Source organism: Frieseomelitta varia, unplaced genomic scaffold, assembly GCF_011392965.1.
Source record: "Frieseomelitta varia isolate USP_RPSP 00005682 unplaced genomic scaffold, Fvar_1.2 scaffold_855, whole genome shotgun sequence".
Lineage (NCBI taxonomy): Eukaryota > Metazoa > Arthropoda > Insecta > Hymenoptera > Apidae > Frieseomelitta > Frieseomelitta varia.
In genome coordinates, this window is record NW_025110651.1 from 6,127 (window position 1) to 29,279 (window position 23,153).

At 38.1% G+C, this 23,153-nt stretch overlaps 1 protein-coding gene and 1 long non-coding RNA gene across 3 annotated transcripts; both read right to left on the reverse strand.

The window, feature by feature from the left end:
• Positions 1 to 1,015: 1,015 nt before the first annotated feature.
• Positions 1,016 to 15,544, reverse strand: LOC122536621. The gene is made up of 3 exons (XR_006308439.1): positions 15,533 to 15,544; positions 14,574 to 14,579; positions 1,016 to 1,579 (listed from the first exon to the last, which is right to left on the reverse strand). It is a non-coding gene; the product is annotated as an uncharacterized LOC122536621 (long non-coding RNA).
• On the reverse strand, positions 1,611 to 21,887 carry LOC122536615 (A-agglutinin anchorage subunit). 2 transcript variants are annotated; one of them, XM_043669100.1, is made up of 3 exons: positions 21,354 to 21,887; positions 9,903 to 10,008; positions 1,611 to 4,505 (listed from the first exon to the last, which is right to left on the reverse strand). In XM_043669100.1, exons 2-3 carry the CDS (start codon positions 10,006 to 10,008, stop codon positions 1,918 to 1,920), a joined length of 2,694 nt encoding a protein of 897 aa, XP_043525035.1. In that variant the 5' UTR covers positions 21,354 to 21,887; the 3' UTR covers positions 1,611 to 1,917. The 2 variants fall into 2 exon arrangements, with proteins under 2 accessions (XP_043525035.1, XP_043525034.1); XM_043669099.1 differs by having other exon boundaries at positions 9,903 to 10,011.
• Positions 21,888 to 23,153: the final 1,266 nt, after the last annotated feature.

Below are 23,153 nucleotides of genomic sequence, written 5' to 3' on the forward strand. Positions count from 1 at the left end.
TATCTTTTCTCCTACGCATATTAAGATATATGTAATTAGTACCTTATATTATTGCCTAAGATAAAATCGTCGACTAAAATTAGGTTAGAAACTCTCGTTTGATATGCATACATACGTACTATATTGGAACGTGTCGGAATACTTAGGGACGGCAGTGCACATGTCCGAAAATGAATCAGTTCCTTCAAGCAACAGGACCGGTAAGTTTAATTAACAGGACTAATTAAGTAAAAACATTGTTCTGTGCGACAAAAGTGCGACAATTTACGTACGTGTTTGGAACAGCTTCAGTTTGAGCAATCCGCTGATCCGTCGCGATCACGTGACGTACATATATTCTCTGTGCGCATGCGCGCACGTATCTGGATGCGTGCGCGCATGCGCGTATCAATAATTCATACGCATTCATTTTGTACGCGCGCTCTCGTGTGTACATATACTGGCACATTAGAAATTGGCGCGCATTCTCGTCCCGATGACGAGAGACCGTGTTAGATTGATAGATCGCGGATCTATCACGGTAAGCCTCTGCAAAGGTGATCGCGAGATTACTTGACAAAATAATGGAAGGCAATTCGAGGGAAATTCGATCGTTGAGACGTGAAATAAATGCCCGAAGGGGTTATGATCGAACAAACTCGCTTGTAAGTTTGCAATGCGCGTTGTTAATGCCAGCCACTTCGATCAGCTATCGAGTACAATTCCAGACGCTTGCTCGTTCGATCCATTTGCTCGATCAGATTTCTTCGGGCCGAATTTTCCTGTGTTTTTAAAACTGGGAGCGTTGAAACGACGTACGTTGCGACGATTTACAGAATTATTCGTACATTTGACGACACTTTTTACGAATATATTATCTGTATTGTAGAAAACATTCGGAGTGTTTACTAGCGATACTCAAGTATCACGATTATATTGATAAAATTTTTAACGATTCTGAAAATATAGGTGAAACATTTAAAAATATTTAATAGCACAAAGTATTTGTTATTATTAATAATATTAATTATTATTATATTATTAAATTATTTACACAAGTATATTTTGCAAAAGTCACAAAGTTATTTAAATAATCAGAATCCATTATATCAATAAGCCTCCATATTGAGTGAAACCATTTTTAACATTTATTATATACTTAAGATGGCCATTCATACTTTGCCTTTATCAAATATGGATTTCTAATAAATATCGTATAATTCCTATATACACTTTTAGATAGACCAATATAATTATGAAATTAATTTTTTAATCTCATTACACGAGTACAGAATTGATATTCAATTCATAAATTCATTCGTCGAAAGAATAATGATAAATTCTAAAGATAAATTTAAACAATAATATTTATAGTATCAATATCTTCCTACGCTCTTTCAATTTATAGAATAAATTGATATGTACGATCGTCTTGACGTCGTTTCAACGCTCGTGTGTGCCCCTAGCCCAAGGTTGAACCAATAATTTCTCAACCATAAAATCATAATCCAACCTCAATCATAAGTCGCGCGTGATTCGACTGTCGACGAAAGGAATCGCTTTTTAATCGCTTGAAATCCACATCAACCACGTGCCTAGCCTCAAGCACCCTCTCTGTTGTTATTTTTATCATCAAACTCCAAACGCACAATTTTTCAGAATCGTAGATTTAAACCTAACGATACGGAAAATTACGGAGTTTGCAATGGAATAATAGAATTTTCATCTTTTGAAATTGATACCTGCGAAGAAAGCTGCGTCGCAGAAGCAGAAATTTCACCGATATCGTCCACGTATCTATCGTTTCATATGCGATAGCCCAGCCACGCGCAAGTTTCGAACTGAGTAGCTTTAAACTGAGCTTGAGGCTTGGTACCGTATCGTCGCGCATCCTGCAAAAAATATCTCTTCCAATCTTCCTATCCGCGCGAACAAATCTCAGTTGGCGTTGATCTCGATCGTGGTCACCGAGTCTCCACGGCGCTCGTCCTCCGTCACGGAAGACGAAGGTGACACGGTGAAGCTCGCTAAGCCGCTCTCGACCAGGCTCATTAAGTTACTTTGACGAACCTTCGCCAGCTTTTCGATACGCGCTTTCTCTTCAATCTTCTTCTTCTCCGCCGCGCTCGCTGCCGCCCGGTTCCCGTTGCTCCTCGTGTTCTCCTGAACGAACTGCTCGAACTTCGACAGCTGTCTCTCCGTGACGCTCTCTGGGATCTCGTTCCCTTCTACTGGCACTCCGTGTTTGCTGATCGTGGGCTTGTAAGTCTTCACCTTCGAGTGGCCCTGAATGATGAGGTACATCGGGCCGCGGATAGGTTTCGCCGGTTGTTTGTAGTGCGAGAAGATAGGATCGGTGGTGAGACTCGGGACGGTGGTCACTCTCGGGGTCGTCGAATCCGCGGACGATATCTTTTTCCGGCTGTCTCGCTCTTTCTCTCGCTGCTCCTCCTCTTCCATCTCCATCTCCATTTCCACTTTCTCTCTCTCTTCACCGTCGTTCACTGGTGCCTCTTTTCCCGGAGCGTGCGTGTCGACCAACGACGAATTCTCGAGCAACGGCGAGGAGACGGTGGGCAAGAAAGGAGAAGAGGTGGGTATGGTAAAGATCGACGCGGTTGTGTCTGGCAAGCGAGATCGATGCCGATCGAAGTAGCGGTCCTCGGTGCCGATCAGAGTCGAAGTTTGCGAGTCGACGAACATAGGGGGGAAGTTCTGTAACTGCGGCGACGATGGACGAGCTGCTGCTGCTGCTGGCTGATCCACGATCGAAGGTCCCATGTGATCAATCGTCGATCTTACAGGCGGCGGTGGCGCGTGCATGTGCGTCATTGGCGGGAACATCGGCATCGAGACCGGAGCTCGGAAACCAACCGTCGGACGCATGCTACCGATTAGATGCATCGTGCCGTGGTTGGGCCTAGCCTGTGATGGGTGCATCATCGAGGAGAGAGGAGCTTGCGGCGGGCCGAACCCGAGGAAAGAATCGACAGGATGTTGCGAGGAGAACGGAGCGATCGTCGAGTGGTAGTGCATCGCGTGTTGCTGATGAGCCGATATCATTTTGTTCGGTAAGACGACCGTTGATTGAGAGCTCTCCGCGAAGATCGGCGAGCCTCGAACTGGCTGAAACTCGACTTTCGACGAGACATCGCTGGTGGAGTTCTCCGCGAGGCTGGTTGCGGCAGCGATGGTCTCTGACTTTGTCACCGAGCTCGGCGATGTGTGAGTCAACTTCTTATTTGTCGCCGAATAATTGCTCGGCATCACGACCGCCACCGGTCCTCTCTTCGCTTCGCTCGTCGCCTCGATGTCGAGACTGTGCGGTGAATTGGCGATGACGATGTGCATCTTCTCGGACGACCGACTCGTTGCCGATTCGTCGTCCGCGTCGTCGTTCTTATCCTCGTGAATTGAGTCGAACGTAGTGGTCGTCGTCATCGTGGTCGTGACAGGTGACACTGTGCTCGAGTCGATGTGCTTCTCCTTTTGACCGACGACCACCTCCTCGTTCTCGTTGCTGTCTCCGTCGACAATTATATTCGCGTTCTGCTCGACGACCACCTGGTGATTCGAAGACGCCGCCGCGACGTGGTGATCGACGTCGTATTGGTCGCGAGAGTGGTCGGTGGTCTGACGAGTCGACTGACCACCGGCGTCCGATATGACGGTCGACGTTGCCAACGAGCCACCAGCCGGCCAGCCGCCGGACAGAGTTTGCGTCGACTGGTAAATCAGATTGGACTTCTCGAATGAAACGGACGGTGTGGTCGCGCTGTCGTGTTTCATCTTCGTCGGCTGCGGTGCGTGCACGCTCTTGATTGTCTCCACTTGCGTGGAGACCGTTTGAACGGGGCTCTTGCTCGGTGAGAACTTGGACAATGTTTGAGACTGGTGTTTCCCTGGCTGCTGTTGATTGTAACCCTTCGGCGGAGACAGCGAACCGTATACCTGCGGGTCTTGAAGCACCAGTCCGTCCTCCGTTTGCGTGTTGTACTGCTGCTGATTGGTAGACTCGACGAAGCTGACGATCTTGTCCTTCTGTGTCAACGGCGGTGGCAGCATCATCGTGTACGGCTTCGCTTTTTGATTGTAAAACGGGCTCGGATAGTAGCTAGCCGGTATCGACTGGATTCTGTTTTGATTCCTGTAATCGATCGGCCCGTTCCTGAAGTTGCTCGTCCTCACGAGCTTCGGCGGCTCCGCGCCCGTGCTGCCGGTGAAGTCGCTCCTGTACGGGACATCCTGGTGATTCGATCTCGTGAACTTCGGCCCGTCGACGAACTTCAAGAACTGCTCCGGTATCTTCGGGCTGGTTTTCTTCGCGGTGACGCCCAGGACGAGGATGTCGCGTTTCGCGGACGGCTCGGTCGTGTGAGAGTCAAGCCAATATTGAACCCTGTCGAGCACAGGCGGCACGTAATCGAACGTCGGATTGTTCTTCAACGGATCGCCACGGCCAAGCGGTGTCCACTCGTCGTAATCCATTCTCGGCGAGAATACGCGCGGCTTGCTCTCGCTTTGACCTGCAAGCAAAACAGCTCTGTTCAATTCGAGGCGCTCGATTAGGTATTCTGATGATGAACGAAACGATAGAGACATTAGGACAAAACGCGATAGAAGTAATTTTAAATTTATTTTGCTTTCTCGTCCCTCCCTCAATGTGACAAAAATTCGATTTTCATTTTCCTCGTAGAATGTGTACAAAATGTGTAAGATCGTTCATTTTGAAATCTCGGCTGAGTTTATTGTTGGCTCGCTCAGAGCTAAACTTTTTTTTTAGTGCTGGTGGCAATTTCAAGCACAAATTTCAAAGTTGTTGAAACAGATGAATAGAATGGAAGACTCGGTGGTGGATGAAACGCGATAACGTTGCCAATTGCTCTCGTTCAAAGAAGAAAAACGATATCGATTATGCGGTAGCGCGGCAGGATGATTTCTCTTCTCTCATTTATGCTCGCAACGCAGGTTGATGCATTTTACATACAACCGCACTCGCTGGACGAGCATTAACATCCATTCGATGTATGCTACAAAGAGATACCGTAGAAATAGAAACTACGGCTGCAATGCGAGGAGAAAACGCGTAGCTCTCCAGAATTGAAATCGTTTTTAAATGGTCGTTGGATAAAAAGTATAGTCTCGCTTCCACTTGTGAATTTTAATGCACGTCCCGTCTGCGTCGATGAGGAAGAAACGAGTTGTTGTTAGCTGTTATGCTTCTACGAACCAGAAGGATCATCGATGTGAATTTTAATTTTCATTTGGATACAATATTTTTATTTGATAATTAAATAATTCAATTTTCATTTCAACATAATATTTTTATTTCACTTGTTACTTGTAATACTTGCGCAGAACGTCGCGTTCCAATCTAATTTGACGCAATTATTTTTAAAAAATTGTTCGAAGAAGCATCTCAAACGAAACTTGCTTGATTTCAAAGGGAAAGTAATTCGTTTGTGATTGATTCGTAGTAAAGAAAAAAAGAAAAATAAAGTCCATCTATGAGTGAATCAATTACTTCAAATTACTTTGCCTTCAAAATTGAATCGTTTTAAATAATATCTTTCCGAACGAGAAACAGTTACATTTATAATATTATAATTTTATAGAAAATGTAGAAAATATAGATAAAGATATAGAAAATATAAAAATATAAAATAGAAAATATAATAAAATATAAAATAGAAAGATACAGAAAATATAAAAATATAAAATATAAAATATAAAAATATAAAATATAAAATATAAAAATATAAAATATAAAATATAAAAATATAAAATATAAAGATATAAATGTAGATAAAGATATAGAAAATAAGACACTCTGCATATTGCTCATATAAAATTCTTTTGATATAAAAATATATAATCACAGAGGGCATAGTGAAAATTGTACAAAATAAAAATTGGCATATATGTAAAATCAACGAAACGGTTTAATTTTAAATGCGAGAAACAAGAGAGTAAGAAATTAACACTAAATTACTTCAGTTACAATTGGGCTAATTTAGTGGCGTCCAAATTTTCGCGAGTATTGTGAAACCGATACAAGACGACAGTTTCTTCAAGTGTACTTGAAAGAAGAGTCCAAGAGTTCATTAAATGAATTTGCTCATCTATAAATTCGGGTCAGAGTCTTCTAAAGAATCTTTAGACGAAAGTCTAAGCGACTAAAGTGAAACGAACGTTGATTAAGTTAAGACGAGAGTGTTGATGACTTTACAAACAAACACCGTGTCGTTTATATTCTTCTATTGTTCAAAGATTGTATATTGAGACACGATTTGGATTACCAAATTTGTAAGCGAACAGTCTCAACAGAAGAATTTGTATTGAATCCAAAGCAAGATTCTCTTTTGTTAAATCGTTGTTTTTCTTCTTTTTTTTTTCGCGTTACAGAGATAAAAATGGATTTTGCAAATGAAGTAGCTATACTCGTGTTACAGTATAGCTACTTTATAATTACTATTACTTACAATATGAGTGGTTGTAAATAATTTGTTGACAGTTACAGTATTAATGAAAACTGATGTTCAAAATAGAGTGAAGCGTAAAAATCTGACAATTATATCGTATAAGTGTTGTCAAATATTGTCAGTTGTTTCAATTCTATGAAGTTACACCCTTTACTTATCAATTTTTCTATACACTTAAGCCCGTTTGATATCATTTTATGAGCTTGATTTTGCAAGCTCTCGTGCAGCTTCCGTTTTCATCAAATAACGTCGAAATCAAAATGCTTCCAGTAGAAAAATTCTCTCTCCTTCTCGCTTCCATGATCACCGCGTGAGAAATCTACAGTCCGCGGTGGTAGAGCGGCCGATCAAACACGTCGCGGACAAAACTCGCGCGAAAGACATGTGTAAGTACACAACAGCGAAGTATAACCGTCTGTTTTCGCGAGGGCACCCTGCTTGACAACTGAGCAAAGATTCATTAAGGTTAAGTGCTTGCAGTCCGTGCCACCATCGAGACAAGAGGAACGAATCTCTTTCGCGTCCTAGATTTATTGTCACGAGCTTCGAACAGCGTACATCTCGATGGTTCTTCCATTTTCTGGAACTATATCCCGACGAACATTTTTCTCTTATTACCTCTTTGAAGATATCGCTGTTCGTGGCAAATTCGAACGAATGCCATGTTCTAGTTTAGCGGTACATTCGGACAAAATGTTGTTGTAAATAGAAGCGCAAGAGAGACTATCCGGAGAGAAAATAAATAATTGTTCGTTATGGCAAATTTTCAAGGTAGTGTTGGTTTTAATTTTTCAAGATGGTATTTATTTAATGAATACTAAAAATATTCGGGATTTCGTCTTAACGACACGCTGATTATATTTTCTAACGTTTCGTTCTATATTATTAACATATTATTAACGATTGAAGATGTACAATTGTTCACGAAGTTTGAACATTTACGAAAACTTTTCATGAATATATTATATCTTGTATTTTATACATGTTCTCAATTTTAATTCCAACTTAAAATAAATGCTACTTTAATTCAATCATCTAAGATTTTTAAATAGTACAATATCTTTCCTTCTAAATTTTACCCAACTCTCGATTTTAGCAAAAAAATGAATTTGTTTAATAGTAAATGATTCGAACGACAAACGAGTCTCGCTTAAACGTCATTCTTTTTCTTTCTCATCTTTGACCGTTCGAGAAGGATTATTTCAATAAAGCAACGTCCACCGAGGAGGAACATAAGTACCCACGTGTGTCGGGCGTGTATCGTCTAACAAACGAGCATACTCCATACATGTATACAAGCGTTTTCCTACGTTGCATGTGTATCGATACGCGTGAGTATTCTTTTAGCACCGAGTTGAGTGACCTACTGACCCGGCACACACGCTTAGGCACACAGAGGCATGTATATGTAAAATTTCTCGGCAATGGCAATACGTTTTTACTGGGTAGAACCTATGTTATCTATGAAGCGAGATATCGAATATTCTATCGATTGGCAGCAGAATTGATCAACGACAGTGTCGAAAATTAACCCTCACTTCAATTGTGTCAATTTAAGACACTTCTCTTGTAAAACTGTACTCTAGATTATACAGATGAGATTCTAGTCTATTTTTCTAACATGTTTTCTAGCATATTTTCTTTTTGACAGTTAATTAATAGCAAAGCTGTCAGAGTTACAAATAATGTTCGTTTTCAAGCCCCCCCGACTGACAGTATATTGTCTTTTAATTATTATAACACAATTGCGTGTGCATTCGATGCATCGGTTTTTTGGAAAATACGTGTATACAGACACATAGTTTTGCAGCATTTATAGCTGCAATGAGTGGAACGAAATGAGTTGGAGAAGATAAGATCACAATATTAAGATCACGATAATTAAAGTATAAAAACTTGTATTAGATAACTGAGGAACTTGCACTAAAGAATATAAGCTAGTATTTGCGAAAAAAATCATTAAAATCTCGAAAACAATTTATTGCAAAATTTCTATGAAAAATGAAGAACTGATTATTTTGTATATCTATGCGTGAGAGTGGAGTTTATGCGAATCTGATATGCAATTGAATAGAAACCTAGTCTGTTCATCGTTAATAAAACAATTTATGCAAATTTAATTGTATTTATCATTTCATTAATGATAATTTTTTATAAAAAAGAAATGTTCTACAGACAAATGTTCTCCTTCTGAAATCATTCAAACACTGCACCATTCGAAATCTTTTTGTTATCAAAAATAAAGGAGATATTAAGTAAAACATCTAGAGATTTATGTATTTAAGTAAAATATTCTAATGTCTATTCAACTGCCATTTATTCTGTACATCGTTCATATGGTGAAATTAGCTTCAAAATAATTTCGAAACAATTTTAACGGGGTACGACGTTTCTACAATATATACGTGGGTGAAATATCCGCAAAGGTTGTCGCAACGCGAAGCATTGATTGCACCTTGTTGCGTTTCGTTTTCGTTTTGCAAACGCGGAAGCCAAGAACTGCGTAATCTAACAATGAAGTCGTTCGAATTCAATTGTTCAACAATCGAAATCCTCAATTTGAATTCAACTGCTCTCTTTGACAGACTTTAGGATCGATTGAATGAACCGTTTAATATAAACCGTGACTCACAGTAATTCCAGAACACTTTACCAGAACAGAAAAATTTTTATGTATGCATTATATAAAATATTTTGAAAGTTTATTAACACTGTACATGAGTTGTTATGATTGTCTTGTTAGAAATTAGAATCTTATAAAGTCATTTATATAGAAGTTACGAGATATTGCAAATATACATTTATGTATAGCATAAATATTAATGTATAGCATAAATAATCATCTCGAACATATAGTGAAGACGGAACCATTGAATACTGAAGAATATTAACATAATATTCTTAATATATAATTCTTAAAGAATATTAATATAATATTCTTAAAGTATTAATATCGTTTTAAATATATCTCATAATTTATATATATATATATATATATATATATATATATATATAAATACCGAATGTATGGCACTTATAATATCTGACAAGTGAAACAAATCTCAGTTTAGGTTCTAGTTCTTTGATCTAATGCTCATAAAAATTCAAATTGATTAGAATTAAGATTCACATAGTACAATATTTTCATAAAAAATTCTTACAAAGTAAAAGAAAAAAATACGTAATAATGAGGACGTAAGTAAAAATTGTCTGACAACAACCGAGAAATGTTAAATAAAAGAAATTCTGTAGTCTGTTTTATCTAAATTATTGCGTTTCTGCACAACACAGACTGAAGATTAAACATTCTAAATATGCTATTAATAAGCGAAAAATTGCACTGCGGTTCGAATATTTACAAACTTCTGTAGCGTAGCTTCTAGTTAAAGTATATGGGTAAGGAAAAATGAAAGGAAGTTGAGGTATTAATCGATGACTTACCCGTCTTGTTTTCAAACGTTGAGGAAACACCTTGACAGGACGAACAATAAATCAGCCCCGCCAAGAATAACCATCTGCATAGTTGACTCGCCGATCCCTCTGGCATCTTCTGAAACAATCAAATTTTTAGTAAGCTAACGCATTATTAACGAGTTTCAGTCGTTTGACGCCAATCTAATGAAGAACATAACTGAATCGAAACTTTGAATCTGAATTTTCGACAATATTCAGGAAACATTTTCTGCGATTAATGCTAATTTAACCTTTAAAAGCAGTGTCGCTGAATTTGTAACATTCTGCATCGTTAATTCTAAGTGTCATCGTTAAAAAATTGTGCATTTAAGGGTCATTCATCATGGTCCTTCGCGACCGTTCCTTAAAATATGTTGCGAAATTGTTTTTTTTTTTTTTTTTTACAAAGTTGCAAGCATTCAAAATATCGACAACTTTTTCATGCAGTGCGTACAGATACTTTCCACGCTCGCAATTGAACACGATACAACGGCAATACTAATTCATATCTCCGTGTGAAAGACTACGTTTCCAAGAAACTTGAGTTTGTTCTGTCGATCGCTGTTTAAGCGATGAGTTATTAGTAAGTTCCGTAAAAGGGGACCGTAGATCAGGGAGTGGGCCAGAAAAGACGGTTGAAATGGTGAGGTGCGCGCACGTGCGCCTGCGCACGCGCAGTACTCGTACCCGTGGATTCGGATTCAAAAGCGCCGACGAACGCGTACGTAATACTTTCACCCGAGACACGTGCAAAACGTCGTAGTTAATGTCGAATTTTCGTCGACTTGGCCGAATCTACTGTCTGATCACTTCGTTTCTCGAATATAATCCACGCGAGCACCCTTTCTTTCGATCATCCTCGTGCACACGTACGTGTACACACTCGGCTAACCTCAAATTCTAAGGAGTCCCGTAGCAAGCACATTTGGTAACCTCGAGCGCCGACCGCGCGGTGAACGTTTGAAAAAAACGAAGGCAAGTAGGTCAGTCGAAGGGGTGTTTGTTAATGCACGGGTTTCGGAAAGGCTGTTGGTTTCCATCGTATTTGCACGTGCGATCGTGGTACTATATCGAAGCGGCGAAGGAGAGAGAGAGACACGTGGTAACGGTAGACAGTGCTCCAGGCGCCGAGATCCTCTCTCGTTCCTTCTCTTTCTCCTTTCTTTCTCTTCTCCCCCCCCCCCCCTTCCCTCTCCTGTCGCTGGAATAAGATTCGCAAAGGAGGAACGTGGCCAGCATGGACCAGCAAGCAAAGAATGCCGCCTTCTGCGATACCGCCTTCAGATTCGGCGTGATTCGACCTTGAACCTCCGATCGAACGTAACAAAGAACACGTCCATCTTGAAATTTTCCAATCGCGTTACGAAGAGAACGTACTTGCATGTTCAATCAATATTATGATCACATTCGTTGCATCGATTGCGATGGTGTCGTTTGCCAAGCATATATGTATATTATATATATATATATATATATATACTATAATTATAATATACATATATACTATATTATATTACAAATATAATATAGTATATATGTATATTATATTACAGTGTATTAATATAATATACATATATGTATATTATATTATCACTGAACCAATAACCATAGATTTTATATACAAATAGAATTCCAATAGATTTAATATCGCGAATGAAAGTTAACAAGAAACATTCATTGATCCATCGATTTGTCCAGTATGAATCCAATTGAAAAATAATATAGGCGAGAAGAACAAGAAAAACAGGCCCAAAATCCAAGAAGAGGTTGCAAACGAAATTAGAAGAAGCTTGGGTAGTATTATCAGGAGATGAAAAGTATGCTAATTGTTGGAAGATTCGATCGTTCTATAAGTCGATTCGCAACATCGACAGACCGTTGCAATTATTGCATAACTAATCATACGATTTTTCTACGGATATGTCGTAAGCACTCTCTCTCGATTACAACGTAACAGAAAACGAACATTTGTTTGATCGATTGCGAGTTACTTCTTGGTTATCGACAAAAATTACAATGTTGCGACATAAAATTTACAGGAATTGAAACAAACTTCATAAGGCAAAATTAAGAAGGAAACAGCGGGAACAGATTAATCTGTCGTTGAACTTCAATTCAACCTCGTCTCTTGTGCTTTTTGAACTTTTTGAAGATAAAATTATTCAAAAAAACGCACAAAGAATTTTCCACAATGATTCTCATAAATATATTACAGTCCAAAAATTTGGAGTATCTATTAATTTCACGTTTAAAAAAATACGCCCAAGAAAACACATGAATCCTGTGTCGTTCTAATCACAAATGACAAGTTTAACGCAAATTTATATAATATTTCGTGCAAATCAATTTTTTTTTTTTTTTTCATTCGATTTAATGTCACATTTCGAATCTTCATTCTGCTTTATGCAGAAGTGACACGAGATAAGTATAACTTCACAATGGCCTCGCACAAAAGCGATGTAACATTCTTTGATACTACAAAACTTTTACTCCATTCTTCACTATTACTTTTTTAACTATACCATTTTTGCGTTACGGTACCAAATATAACTTTTACAATGGCTCGCATAAAAGAGACGTACTCTTTGATATCATTGCAGTTTGCACGAGTTTCGTCTCATCCATTTTTTATTACTTTTGCAACTTATACCATTTTTACATTAAAATTCGAATATAACTCAAGTAGGAACAGTTTATAAATAAGTATTTCACTCGAAAAATCGAAGAAATATAATTTTATTCAAAATCGATAGAACGTTCCGACCTTTTAAATGGTAGATACACGTATGATGATACCAAATGAATCATAATTATTCACATTCTTTGATACTACAAAACTTTTACTCCGTTCTTCACTATTGCTTTTTTAACTATACCATTTTTGCGTTACGGTACCAAATATAACTTTTACAATGGCTCGCATAAAAGAGACGTACTCTTTGATATCATTGCAGTTTGCACGAGTTTCGTCTCATCCCTTTTTTATTACTTTTGCAACTTATACCATTTTTACATTAAAATTCGAATACAACTCAAGTAGGAACAGTTTATAAATAAGTATTTCACTCGAGAAATCGAAGAAATATTTTATTCAAAATCGATAGAACGCTTCGATCCTTTAAATGGTAGATACACGTATGATGATACCAAATGAATCATAATTACTCACAACGACCAAGATATTAGGACTACTCACAGTACTAATGTCTTTCGACTGAGACACCCTATATATATTTCACCGTGAATCGAAAACGCACAAAATTCTGGCCAAACACTGTCCCTAATTATTTCTTCCACGTGATTCATTCATTCTCGACCAAGCAAAAAAAAAAAAAAAAAAAAAAAAAAAGAAAGAAAACGCGCGAAAATCGAGAGAGGAAACGAGCAAACAATCAGATACCTGTGAACATTTGCAGATTCGTAATATCTGTACTATCGAGATACACGCGTATGTGTGTGCGAATAATACGAGCGAATTAAGCGGGCTGGTTATTTAAAGGAGAGGAGAAGGAAGGAAAGAAAAGGAAAGGCGCGCCGAGTCCGGGTGCAAGACAAGGTAGGATAAGAAAACCAGAAGAGAAGAGAAGGGCAGAATGAAAACCGGAGCGGGAAGAAACGTTGCGGCGCGAACGGCCCTGAGATCGAGGTTGGCTCGCGAGACAGCGTGGCCCCATGGTTTCACTTTATCTCTCTCCTGCGGACCACACAAGGTTACCTGGTGCGCGTGTGAACGCGTCTGTAAACGCGTCTGTAAAACTTCCCGTGATCCCCGCGCGTATATATCGGTGTAAACGTATCGCCGGCCGCACGATCCACACCGGCCCCGCCGTCCGTTCGAAGCTCCGCCACGATCCGGAAATTAATAATCGATCGTTTCGCCTTCGGGGAAACGAAATCTCCGCACCGATCGAACGAAAGTGGTCTTTCGATGTCAGCGATGTCGAAGTTGAGAAATTATCGAGGTTAATAGCCGGGCTGAGACAGCTCCGGCCGTGAGCAACGCGGGACGAGCAAGACGAGACGAAGTCAACGTGAAGCGAGGACAACAATTACGTACCCGTAATTGCGATCGATGGGAGTAAAGACGTCTGTCGTGTCTAAGATGGCAACGCTTTCGACGCTGTCGAAGCGGTGAAAGAGAACGAGAGGAGCCTCCGCCGACGAGAAAAACGTCGAACGAACGAGGAGAATAGAACGAAAAACAGCTGTTCTTTTCATCGTACGAAGAGACGAGACTTTTTTAACGAGACGCAGATCGGCAAGAGGGGCCGCGCGATGGGACCGCCGTGGCCCCAAAACGAAACCGGCCTATATTAGCTAAGAAGGCTGTGTATTACGTATGCAGGCCGTTCGGTCTTCGCTACCGCTCCTCCTTCTCTCGCGTGCGATGAAATTTTCATCGTGGCCGCGGCCTCTCCTTCTGTATACCTCCACGGGGATACTCATGCGAAACCGTGCCGAAACCGTGCTGTCCCACGAATCTTTTCCGAGCCGGCGGACGCCACTCGGCATAGCGCGAGTAATAAAGGTCCGCGAAAGAGCGAGAAAAAGTAGTCGGGGGGGCCTCGGACTCCCCCTTGCCCGCCGGGGGACATCAAGATAAGCCTTGACAGTTCGATCCGAGAAATCGATCGAACCCTTGTCGTTGCTTAACGTAACACCGAACTGCGCTTGTTACGCGTCAACGCAAAATCATCGTCGATGCAAACGTTAATTGGCGCATTTGTTTTTTATTTGCTTAAGTACGTGGACCGAGAGAATCTCTCTCTCTCTCTCTCTCTCTCACACATATACTTTTTTTTATATTTTATGGTAGGGAAAAATGTAAAAATTCAAATACTTCTTTTTTCAACCGAAGAATAATGAAACGAGCCATAAGCGAAATTCTTTTCAGTCAAGTTACATTGTCGGATTCTGTATTATTGATATCGCTGTCCTTACATCAATTTATCCTTGCCTATGTTCCAGAATTTTATGGAATTTCAAAAAATTGAAACATTTGTAATATTGTAATAGTAAATTGTCGACGATTTAATACCATGATTATCAAAGTGAAATCGAAATGACCAATTCGTCAGTTTTCGTAGGAATTTTACACGTTAATGAATTGCTGGGCCATTTTTAGTAAAATACGTGAATAGAAGCTGTTTATTGTAATTATAAATTTCCTTGCGTGTTCCCTGCGTACTTTCGTTTCGCTGCTGTAAATTTTAAATAAGTAAATGTCGAAATTAAAGCAACAGATTTATGCACACGTGTAAAAAATGAACATGTGCTCACATAGTACCGTTCTAAGGAATTCAATATGAAGATGGTATAAGAGAATAAAAAGACCAGAAGAACGTAGAATTAATTAGTGATTTGACTTCGACTTCGAAAACTATCAATCGATAAAACTTGTTAAAACTTTAAGAATTATTAACAGATGAAACTTGTTACTAGATCCGCCAATCGATTAAGAAAGTTTAAGAGAGATATCACTTGAAATTTAACATCGTTGAAAATTTAATAAATTCCATATGTAGAATCCAGAAATTACAGAAAGTAAGAGATTTAAGTGCTATAAATAGTATTTCTTTGCACTTCTTAATTTTAGTTTGACGGATGTGACATTCTACATTAATTTCAAACGAATTGAAAAATCGCCAAGAAAGTCTAATTTATCGCATGAAAAGTTCAGTCAACTTTATTTTCCGCGTCTTTATTCTTTCTTTTCTCCACATTTTCTCTACTTTTAACTACATATATTTAGGTTATAGGCTCGAATCACAAACGGAAGTTGCAACAAGCTTGGGCATCATTCGAATTTAAATAGTTAGAAAATGATTATTTCAGTGATACCATCATCTGATTCGACTCAACGTTATCAGTTTATTTAAATTTTTTTCTCCAAGTTATTTTGATTATTTATTATCAAATAAAGTAGTTTTTTTATTTAATTTTGCATTTCGTGTCTCTGTTTCTGTTTCAAATACCTTCCGGTTCTATTTCATATATTGTTATTTCGTCGTTCTGTTGTTCAATTTCGTTAACGAATTAACTCAGATAAAGGATCATTCTCGCAGGATTTATTCATTTTCTTTCCCGACGTTATTTTTCCAATAAATTAGTTGGAAATGATTTTTCTTTCAAACAAAATTTGCCAAGCCCCGAGAGAGAAGATGAAACGCAGAGAGAGAGAGAGAGAGAGAGAGAGAGAGAGAGAGAGAGAGAGAGAGAGAGAAAGAAAGAGAGAGGAAGAATCAGGAAAAGAAGTGTTAATACAGAGATTCTAAAAGAAGAAAGTATAGTAGTTCCGTATAATTCGTAAAGATTTTCTGTACTTCCGTTGGAATCGTGTCCCGAATAGGGGTCACGCGATTTACATGTGTTCGCTGCTTACATCGATGAGAATTTCTCCGGTTCTTTTCTAGGTGGTCTTCCACATGATTGGAGAAATAACGAAAGTTATGGGTTCCCGTGAGCGGCATCAATCCCATGAAATAAATTACGACAACGAGACGGAGACGCACGCTGCGTATTTTCTTTCCTTCTCAAGCGTATTCCTCTCAAGCGAATTCTCTGCTTGCAATCATGATTTAGGTCGTCAAAAGTATGGTCATAGTTGCACGTTATTTAAAAAAAAAAAGAAAAAGAAAGAAATACATCTATTGGATTTTTGTCGAGTCCCACTTTTCGCTACCTTCGACGATTATTTATTTAATTAACTCATTAAACGTGACCAACGTTACACAAATGCAACATTTCATCTGCCATTCTTTTCAATAAAGTTTACACCAAGCTCGGGCATTATTTAAGTAAGCTGTTCGAGAAACAATCACTATATCATGTAAATAAAATATAAATAATGAGCCACGTAATATATGCATATAAAAATTCGAGAGTTCAAAAGAATATTGACACATCTGAACCCTCATTGTTTCATTTACGCTTAATCGCAGATTGTTATCAAAAAAGTTATAAAATATCCTTTTACAAGTTCTGAAATATTATCGAATGTTATCACGCTTGTCAGAACTATTATGTAAGTATCGTGTTCAAATGCATGGTACAGTTACAGTGAGAAATCATATTCATAAATGATTAAAATCGAATTCAATAGAATTAAGAATTATTTATATATTGTATAATATAAAATATTAATAACTAATTTTCTTCTTTGTACTGTTTTATGAATCCTTGAGAAAGCGAATTATTATAAATTGCTTTCTGCTTAATCCTTAATAAATTAAAATGTATAAAACTTGTTTGATCAAATTCGTGGCGGCTCGATCGAATGATAAATAATAATTTACGAGCCTATCGATCGTACTGAGGAGAATTTTTCGAATCGTATTCCTCTAACTTGTTAGATACTCATCGAAAGTTTTTTATCGCGAGAGAAAGAAGATGTAACAAGGTAGGAAGTGTGAAATGAGCGCTGCAAATCCATTGTTAGTGAAACATCGAATCTTTCCTGCCTCTGGCTTTCTCTACCTTTGTCTATCGAGACGAATATTTTATTCAATTTTGATAAAATAATGCACGTGAAAAAATCAATATTGATGTTAATAATTTATTATATAGCATTAATAGTATATAGTATAATATAAATATTAATAATTAATATTTCTGGTTTCTCAATATAGTTTTTAAAAATTTTAAATTGAAAATATTTTTTGCAATATAAATGGTCACATTATAAAGCAATACGAGTACGTCAACAACAAAAGAATATGTGATCATTCTCGTTTCTTATTTTTCGTTTAAATGTGCTTACAGAAGATTTGTGGAAGATACCAATGAGACACAGCTTGAGACTTTCACGTTATATAAAATTGCATGCGATACAGAAATTGAACACATTTCGTTTGAAACAAAGATAAAGAATAACAATTTCTACTTCTGCTAATTTATTATTTTCATTCGAAGAAAGTACGATTAACCACATTTTTTTTTTTTCAACTGTATAGTAATAATAAAATATCACGATGATTTGCTTACGATTCTTACTTTTTATCACCGTAAAGAAATATTACACGAAAGTTAAATTAACTTGTTATTTCCACAGTAAATTCATTTTTCGTAATTTTGGGACTACGCCGCTCAATCAAAGAACACCGAATTGGCACCAATAAACAAAACACGTTTCCCAACCCCTAAGCGAAACTTTATCCAATAAATAATAATTTCCATGATCGCGAGATTCGCTCGTTTCCAGTTCTCTCCATATGGTTTCACGGTGCCGTTTATTGGAAAATCTGTTCCTCTAAATTAACCATCGTGCAATCTCCAACAGTCACTCTATGGCGAGCGTACGAACACTTTCGCGAGCCGATGTGCAATATTCATCGTCGACCGAGAGAGGACAGGAATGACAAGAACATTGAGAACGGAAGAATGAATTCGTAGCGAGTAGAAACTGAAGGAAGGACGAACAGCATTCTGCAAAGCGAGCACGCTGCTACACACAGATAGAAGAAACTTTGGCACTCTTCCTGAATGCCGGATGAAAGACACAGATGTAATTTCGCGCGCGCGGACAGTCCAATCGAGGATTGGATAGCCAAGTACGGTATTGCGGAATAGAGGAAAAAAGATGGCGACCTAGTTCGAATAGTTTCTATATGTGTTATCCGTGAATGTCGTTTAGGCTGATTCGCTGATTTCTAGAGCTGATTTTAGTAAAATGCTTGCCAAGTCCGTGTCACGGTTCCCACCGCGATTCGCAGCCCACTCTTGTGTATTGGCCGCCCTTCGCGGATGACGCCCTAATGTTGCTAAATTCCGACCTTCCGATCATTTTCATTTATTCAAATGATATTAATAACATTAATTAGCTGGGTTACCTATGGCCGATATTTGATATTTCTGACGAAATAGTAATGAAAATCATTTTATCTCGAATAAAAGTGAAATAAAATTGTCACAAGTGAAATAAAATCGTTTATATATATATATATTATATATGTTAAATGCAAACAATTATGTTATATAACGTTATATCATATAAACGTAATCAACACGTGACAATTTTATTTCACTTTATTCGAGATAAAATTATATATATATAATATAATATATATAATATATATAAAATTATATATATATAATATAATATATAATATATACAAAATTATATATATATATATATAAAATTTCTTTTAAATTCGTTCGAAAATGGTATAAATTATCATAACATGTAAAGTCATCGAAAATTTATTTTCACGACTGAATCCGCTATGGATTTGAAGATTGAATCCTCCCCTTTACAACGATTCCTCAAAACTGACTGTACGATTTTTTCAATCAACTTTATCGAACTTTGAACGTAACCACGAAAATCTTACGATTTTTTGAATTTTCGTCATCTGAGTTTAATGTTCAAAGTTCAGTAAAATCACGAAAGGAGATCAAATTTTCGAGGGTTTTGTAAAGGGGAGGCTTCAATCTTTAAATCCATTGTAGACTCATCCATTGAGAAGACAATTTTTCAATGATAAATACTATGATAATCTATAACATTTTCGAGAAGAAACGTATCTTCACTTTGTCACCTGCTACATAGTGTAGAAACATTTTAGAATAAAATGAACGACACATTTTGGAAGTAGAGGCTCCAAGCTTTGAAATGAACCCAGATTGATTGTCGTACCATTTATTTTTTTACGAAATTATAACAGAATTATTAGAATTAATAGAACTAAAGAAATTTCCATCTGTTCGCAATATTTAACGCGATTCGCAAAAGAAAAAAAAAAACCGAATCTCGCAGTTAACACATAAAGTCTTTGCCAAATATTTCAAATATTTTAAAAAATTTCCTCCCATAACCTCTGAGCAATCTCGCAATTTAAATAAAAAAAAAAAAAAAACAAATTTTAATCTCATAAAATTTGAAGTTTCAATTCTTTCCACTAAAGGTTAATAAATAAACATTATATACATACGACGTTCCAGTACTTTATGTCCAATTACAATAATAATAAATTACAATAATCAATGCTTACTTAAAAAAGGTTGAGAAGATAACCATGAAGCAACGAGTTAATAACATCTTTAATATTCCGTATTAAAAACTGACTGAAAATAGTTGCGTTAACGCGAGGCTCGTTAATCAATGGGTTGGACGATCGAAAGCTTTGCTTTGCGTGCCGAATTTTGTGGAATCAATAGGGGCTCGTAAATCGAATCGAAGCAAGATTAAAAGATGCACGAGCAAACGAAACCACGGGGTTCGATGCTCTGCGAGCGTTTCGACCTGGACATCCGACAATTGAAATTCCGCGAGGACTACGCGGATAATGTTGGCATGTTCTTCGAATTCGTGACAGTTATACTTGCATAAATTGCGTACGTCAGTCGTCTGTCTCCTTTCGCTGTTAAACGTCTTCGCTTCAGAAAAATTGGCAACACGAATGGAATCATAGAATCGTGTGAAAGTTAAAACACTATTTATCTGTAGTTAAGACTAAAAATACACGTAATTTAATCAAAATTCCAGGTTATTCGAAGATTATTATATAAACGTCATTAATTTCTGATATTAAAAAATATTGATTTCTGACATTAAACGAAACATTAAACGAAATACTACGTGTGTATTTTCTGTAAATTATTCGTTACTGATGCTCGCCCTTTCAAATAAAACAGTTTTTAATGATATTTATATTTATATTTCATTTCATGTTGCATTTGTTCCTGATTCTATTACACAAACTCTATTTTCTGCTAACAATAAGATTTGCCCTTTCATTTCATTTGAACTAACTCAAAATTTACTAAACTCATTTGCAATTCTTTGATCTGATTATTTCTCTTGTCTCTGACATGAATTTCTAATTAATGGCTAACATTAGCGTGAAGTAGATTGATTTTAGTCCAGCACGTACAAATTATATACACATGCCTCGCATTAGACAGCACTATATTCTTCCGAAAAAAGGTTTTAATATCAAATATAATAATAACAAAACATATAATAATATATAATGATAATAAAACATCAAGTATTACACAACCGTATTATTTGCCAATAAAGACAATAATTTAACCCTCAAGTGGATTAAGAGCGTTATGATTCTGTCCAATTAATAACTATATCACATATTAATATAATTAATATAACAATTATATAACATGTGAATTTTATATATAATTTATATATAATTTTCTTTCATATATAATTATATGTAATTATTATAATTTTAACACATGAAATTTTACTTGCTTATATTTACAAACTTGGCGTGAATTAAACTAATTAAACTGAAAGTCCATTTAATGTAATCGTATCTTTTAATATAAGTATCTCTCTTTTTTTACTCGCACGCCGGACAGTATATGCATATATTCATATTTTTATATTCGGAATACCGCTTCGTTGATTTCTCGCGTAATCAAACGCATCGTGCAAACAACAGCGAGGAAAAAATGAAATGAGAGAGAAAAAAAACTTACCGCGGCTGCAGTAAATCCCTCTTCTTCAGCAATCCCTTCTCTTTGGAAACGATAGCTGTAAATCTATCGGGGGAAATCCTAAACGAAAACTAACGACGCCCTCTCGTTCACGGGCATAGTTTGTCTCTTCCGGTACCCTCTTTCGTTTCGATTTCTCACGTCCTCCCTCTCTCCCTCTCTCTCTCTCTCTCTCTCTGTCTTATCACCGAACAATGATCGAAAACCGGCGACGATTAATTACGATTTAGGATCCCTGAAACTAGGTTCCAAGACAGAAAAGTACGGTTTCAAGAATATTCTTCGTAAAAATATAGAAATGGTCACGTTGTCGCGAACGAACTCTATAAAATCGACCGATCGATCGTCGGGGTGTGCGTGCGCGTGTACGCGTGTGTGTATCGCTGCGTGTGCGTGCGTCTATCTGACACACACACCGACAGATACCGAAAAAGTCGCTGAACGTAACGAAGACAAACCGAGTTCGAATTTGCTTGGCGAAAGCTCCGATTCGTACGAAGTGCAGTGAAGAACTGAGCGAAGTGCCGGCCGGTCGAGCAGCCAGGCGGGCTTTTCCAACCGGCTTAACCAATCGCGACTTCTCTCTTATCCCACGTGTCTCTTTCTCTCTATCCATCTCTTTCTCCTTTCCATCACCCTCTCTCACCACCGATCTTCCACTCATCAGCAGAGTTATCGCCGCTGTCGATGTTGTTACAGCTACTTACATCCCCTCGTGATCGTGCATCCCCCTCGGGTGCGGTGCAATCACACGCTCCCACCCACCGAAACATCCGTCAGATTCTCGCTATTGAACTTCCCTCGGATTCAAATTAATTCAGCAATTTCCCCCTACCGATCGTTGCTTTATCCTCCAGCATCAACGAGACGCGTGTCGTTTCGATTCTAGAAGAGAACAGGAAGGAGATATCGGTCGTCGATCTCGCCGAGGAGAAAATCGACGAGAAGATTTCGAGCGAGTCGTGTTTACGACGATGATTGAAACAGAGAACGCAGCGTGCAGAAATATTATCAAAGGAAAGCCGAGCATTTAACGCGTATTCTATTCTCGCCGGAGTTTCTTCGAAGACGTGCCACATTGACAAATACGCGCGCACGACTCGACGCAGTGTAGCCTCGTTTGCCGTTAATGGGCAAGATATGTTTTCGAATCTAAAACTTCATCGGGGAACTTCCAGCGCGGAATATCTGGCGATCTGGACGATCTGTCGCTCTTTCGGTTCGAGAAAACTTGCGCACGATTCAAACTTAATGCGATTTAAATTCATGCGCTCCTGGACTGTCGACGAAGCTGGCTGCTCCTGAAACAGAATTTTAAAAACAATATTCGCAACTTCATTTTTCTCTCTCTCGAGGGATGAAAAGTGGGATGGGAATTCGCGAAACGCGACTTAGAAATTGGCGAATAAATTGGGAAGTGAAGCTCGATAAAAAAAGAGAAAAGAGGACAGAGCTTGAATCGGATCTATTTGGTTTGTACGGCAAACTGAGTCGAACAAAACGTGATCGAGGCCTTACTTTCGAAGTTGTCTGCAGAGCGTGTGTACGGCCGATCGGGCTGCATGTGCTTCGATCGCTTTCCTAACGACGAGACATGCTTTTACCAACGATGATGGTTTTATATGCGCGTGACGTACCGTTTTCATTGTCGCGTTACTGAACTATCGGGATTGTTAACGACCAAACATACTCCGCGTACGTGTACGGATACGTACACAAAGAAGTCGCGATCATTGGCTTCCACAGTGTAAAGAACGAAATATTATCAAAATCACAAATGTT